The 4,455-nt window shown below is 34.3% G+C and overlaps 1 protein-coding gene across 1 annotated transcript; it reads left to right on the top strand.

Moving 5' to 3' along the window:
• Positions 1–1,428: 1,428 nt before the first annotated feature.
• LOC128995705 (E3 SUMO-protein ligase ZBED1-like) lies at positions 1,429–2,981 on the top strand. The gene is made up of 2 exons (XM_054420723.1): positions 1,429–2,044; positions 2,599–2,981. The coding sequence occupies exons 1-2, from the start codon at positions 1,429–1,431 to the stop codon at positions 2,979–2,981; spliced, it is 999 nt and encodes a 332-aa protein (XP_054276698.1).
• The last annotated feature ends 1,474 nt before the right edge of the window (positions 2,982–4,455 follow it).

Genomic DNA, 4,455 nt, shown 5'->3' with positions numbered 1-4,455 from the left:
CTCAAACAAGCATTAAAGACACAATTCTCATTTGTAGATATTTTTGTACTTGTTAATAACTTTGATAAGAATACTCAATGCTCATGTAGGCCTACTCACTTTCCACGGCAAAAAGATTCCATTAGTGTTATAATGGTGTTATATAGTCAATGATTCTATGTACGTATCTATTCTCTATGCATGAATTGCTTAAAATTGAGGTTAGTTATTTGTTGTTGTTGATACTAAGGAGACTGCCGACTGATGTGATTATCTTTTGAAGTGTTTAAGGCTGAATTGTTTCGTTTAAGATCCTATTACTGTGATAACTAATACATTTATTTTTTAGTATAGCCTAGTTGAAGATGGTTATTTGCTAAATAGGAATAGGCCTAACTAATTTGATGTTTATAGTCACGTTTTGTGGAAGATTCACTAGCGGTGTTTTTATTGAACAACGTCGGATTCATTTGATATTGTTTCACAAGTTATAGAATAGTAATGAATGAAACTGAGGAAGAAACAACTAGGGTTGAAACATCAGCCACCAAAAAGGCTCCCATTTGGGACCATTTCAGGACCATTAGTGTTGCACAATCATCGTCATCATCAGCTCCTGCAGGTGAGGTTGCCAAATGTATATATTGCAATCAGGTAATAAAAACAAACTTTGGGAATACCACTGGAATGAGGAGGCATCTAGAGAATAAACACTTTTCAAAATTCTTGCTGTTCAAAAAGACTCAAAGTGAATATGAGGCGAAAAAATCTAAAACACGACTGAAACCCCTTCCAGGGTCATCTGCAGGCCTAGTAAGAAAAACCCCTGATCAGACTAAACAGTCAAAGCTAACCGACCTCAATAAATGGGACAGAACCAATCCTAAGGCCATTGTACTAACCAAAGAAATTGGAAAATGGATGGCTTCCAGTCTACACCCCTACAGCCTTGTTGAGGAACAGGGTTTTAGAAAAGTTCTCGGCATAGCACAACCCTTATATAATGTCCCTTCCTCCAAAACATTTAGTCGTAGAGTGATCCCTGATCTGTACAGAGATGTCAAAACTGTGATCAGCTCTTCAATACAGCAACAAAAATCAGTCTTGACATCAATATCTCTTACCTTGGACATGTGGACTTCCTTGTCAAACAATGCCTATTTAGCAGTTACAACCCATTTCATGGACAAAGACTTCCATATCCAAAATTATTGTTTGGGGTGCTATTCATTTATTGGTGAACATAAGGGCGAACATATAGCTCAGAAAGTTCGAGAGAGCCTGAAATATTGGGATTTGGCAAACCTAGGCATTCCAATGTATGTGATTACAGATAACGCCAAAAACATGAAGTTGGCAGTAAGCCAGTGTAAAGAGCTAACACCCTTGAGCTGTTTTGCCCATTCTTTACAATTGGCAATAGGGGATGCGAAAAAAGAAACCCAAGGCATGGCCGACCTAGTAGCAAAAGCCAGGAAAATAGTAGGCCACTATAAGCATAGTTCTACAGCTTCTGAACGGCTACACCAAATACAGGAAGAGATGGGCAAGGAGGTGTTGAATCTTATCCAAGATGTTGAAACCCGATGGAATTCGGAGTATTTAATGCTCAATCGACTTATCAAGAACAAGGAACCAGTTTCAAGGGATCTAGTGTCATTTGGAAAAATTGATAATTTGACGGTTTCAGAGTGGCGTCTAGCAGAAGCCTATGTCAAAATTCTCGAGCCACTTTATGAAGCAACAGTCGAGATGTGCTCTTCCATAATGCCGACTGCTTCATTAGTTATACCAATTTTATATTGCATCCAGGAAAAACTTAGTGCAATCATTAATGACGAAGAAGGGGTTGGGAAAATGTTTTCACGCCAATTGCTCAAGAGCTTAAGATCTCGATTTCCTAACTCATTGAAAGTTGATCCATATGTGACAGCAATGCTGACTGATCCACGATTTAAGGATGTGGCACTGGAGCCTTTTGAAAGAGCTATTTCATTGGGCTCACTAAAGCAAAGAATCATGACAGCCATAGGACAATCGCCTTCAGAAACAAATCAGTCAAAAGGTTAGTAGGATCTCTCCAATAATAGTCTATAAAATCCACCCATAAAAAAAACTTTTTATTTTAGAACTAAGGTATTTTGAAATTATTGAAAAAATGTTTGAGCTTAACAAATCAGTCATTAGCCTGTAGGCTAATTAAGGCCATATTTTAATATGGGTCTATAAAAAAATTGTGACTATTTTTTAAGGGAACATCCCAACTCTCTTTCAAAATACTGTAGGTGTGTTTTTTTGGCTAAAGTAGGCCTATTGGAATATTTAAACTAAGCTCACCTACCTTTTACAGTGAGATATTTCTGGATATGCTCTGGGAAATGGCTATGGGCCTGGGCTACAATAATTAGGTAGATAGCCAAATTTTCATAGGTGGAAAGAGCAAAGGAAATGTGATTAGGATGTACGCTACATAAAAAAAACAACTGTGATATAAATTGAAACATAATATTGTGAAGGTACTCCAATTCAAAGGGTAAGGCATAATAATAAAACACATATTGCATATTTTTTTAAACAGTGTGATTTATTTTGTTTTTTATCAAAATCTTGTCTTTCTAGCCCAAGATGAAGAAGACAAATCAAAATCGTTGTGGTCGATCTTCAAAAAAGCTGCAGCACAGAAGGCTTCAGAACCACAGGAAAGCACCCAGCTTGAAATCCAGGTGGACAATGAGTTTAAAATCTACTTTGCTGAACAAACCATTCCACCATCGGAGGATCCCTGTGCATGGTGGAGGGAAAACGAAGGACGGTTTCCCCTTTTGAAGTCCATCGTTCGTCAGTACTTAGGAATACCGGCGACAGAAGTAGCAAGCGAAAGGACATTCTCAAGTGCGGGTAACGTTGTTTCACCATTAAGGCAAAGACTTTCGAATGAACATGTAGAGGAGTTGGTGTTTCTACATCAAAACGCGAAACTATTGTATGATAAGTTGAAATAAGTCAAACATTTGACCAACAGGCTTACCTCTTTAACAGTCTTATTTTGATATCTTGACTGACAGCACCTACCAAATTTGATAGGCCTACTATGTAAATGACAAATGTGTCCCTCAATCTCTATGAAAACTAGTAGGCCTACAGTCAAACTATTGTGAATGTCAATGTAGCTGTTATATTAATGCTTATAAAATATTAAATATCATTTATGTTCTTTAGTTTTGGTTTTTGAGTTTATTTAGGATAGATATTTTAGCAACATATTCTTTCAGTGTGATTTTTAGTCAGAGCTTGTGATGGAGCTTAAATGATGCGTTTGCTTGCAATAAATGTGATAAAATGCAAATAAAATTAGGTTGTTCAATGTTAATACATTGTTATTAATTTTTATGTTTGCAATCATCTCTTGGTTAATGTTTATTTTTGTTTTGATGCTTTGAGTTTTCTTAGCTTAAGATGACTATTTGAGTACATATTTTAGTGTTAGATTTCTTTTCAGTTGTAGAGTTTGTGGTAATTTGCACTAAATGTGATAAATAAAAGGCAAATCAAATAAGATGGTTTGATCTCATAATATCTTAAGAAGATATATTGTTAATGATTTGTTTACTATTTCTTTGTTGGTGTTTATTTTTTAGTTTTGATGCTTTGAGTTTATTTAGGATAAGTAGGCTAAGTATTTTGACAACATTACATATTCTTTAGTGTTACCCAGCGTGTGATAATTGCAATAAATGTGATATAATGCAAGCCAAATAAGATGGTTTGATCTCATAATATCTTAATATTTAGGCTAAGTATTTTGACAACATGACATATTCTTCAAGTGGTAATTTTTAATCACAGATTGTGATAGTTTGCAATGAATTTGATTTGATATAAAGCAAATCAAATAAGATGGTTTGATCTCATAATATTTTAAGATATATTATTATTGCTATTGATTTTTTACCATTTCGTTGTTAGTATTTATCTTTTGTTTTGATGCTTTGAGTTTATTTAGGATAAGTAGGCTATTTTGACTACATGGCATATTCTTTCAGGGTAAATTTTTAATCATAGCTTGTGATAGTTTGCAAAAAATGTGGTATATAAATCAAATTAGGCACTTTGAAATTATAATGTGTTACAATATAGGCCTACTGTTATTGTTATTAATCTGATGTTAAATTTGCCACTACTATTTTAAATTATGTTTCCCTCTTTTGTCACCATTTCATATAAAATAATAAGTTTGGTATCTAAGCTATATTTTTGATGAAACATTACAGTAATTTATGTAAAGTCCAGGGCTTTTAAAAATAAATGATACTTTTAGGCCCTAATGTCACATAAAATTAAGACTGATGCACCATAGTTCAAAAGCATAAAATGTGTACTTTTTCTTTTTATATTTGGTGAACTTGTATTTTTAGGTAGGTATTATATCATTTTAGTTTGCTTAGAGTTTTTTGGTTGTGTTTGTTGCCTAGATGT

This window comes from Macrosteles quadrilineatus, unplaced genomic scaffold, assembly GCF_028750875.1.
Source record: "Macrosteles quadrilineatus isolate MER2022 unplaced genomic scaffold, UCM_ALF_1.0 Scaffold_5__1_contigs__length_97177068, whole genome shotgun sequence".
In the NCBI taxonomy this organism is placed as follows: Eukaryota; Metazoa; Arthropoda; class Insecta; order Hemiptera; family Cicadellidae; genus Macrosteles; species Macrosteles quadrilineatus.
This window is presented reverse-complemented; position numbering and strand designations above follow the sequence as displayed.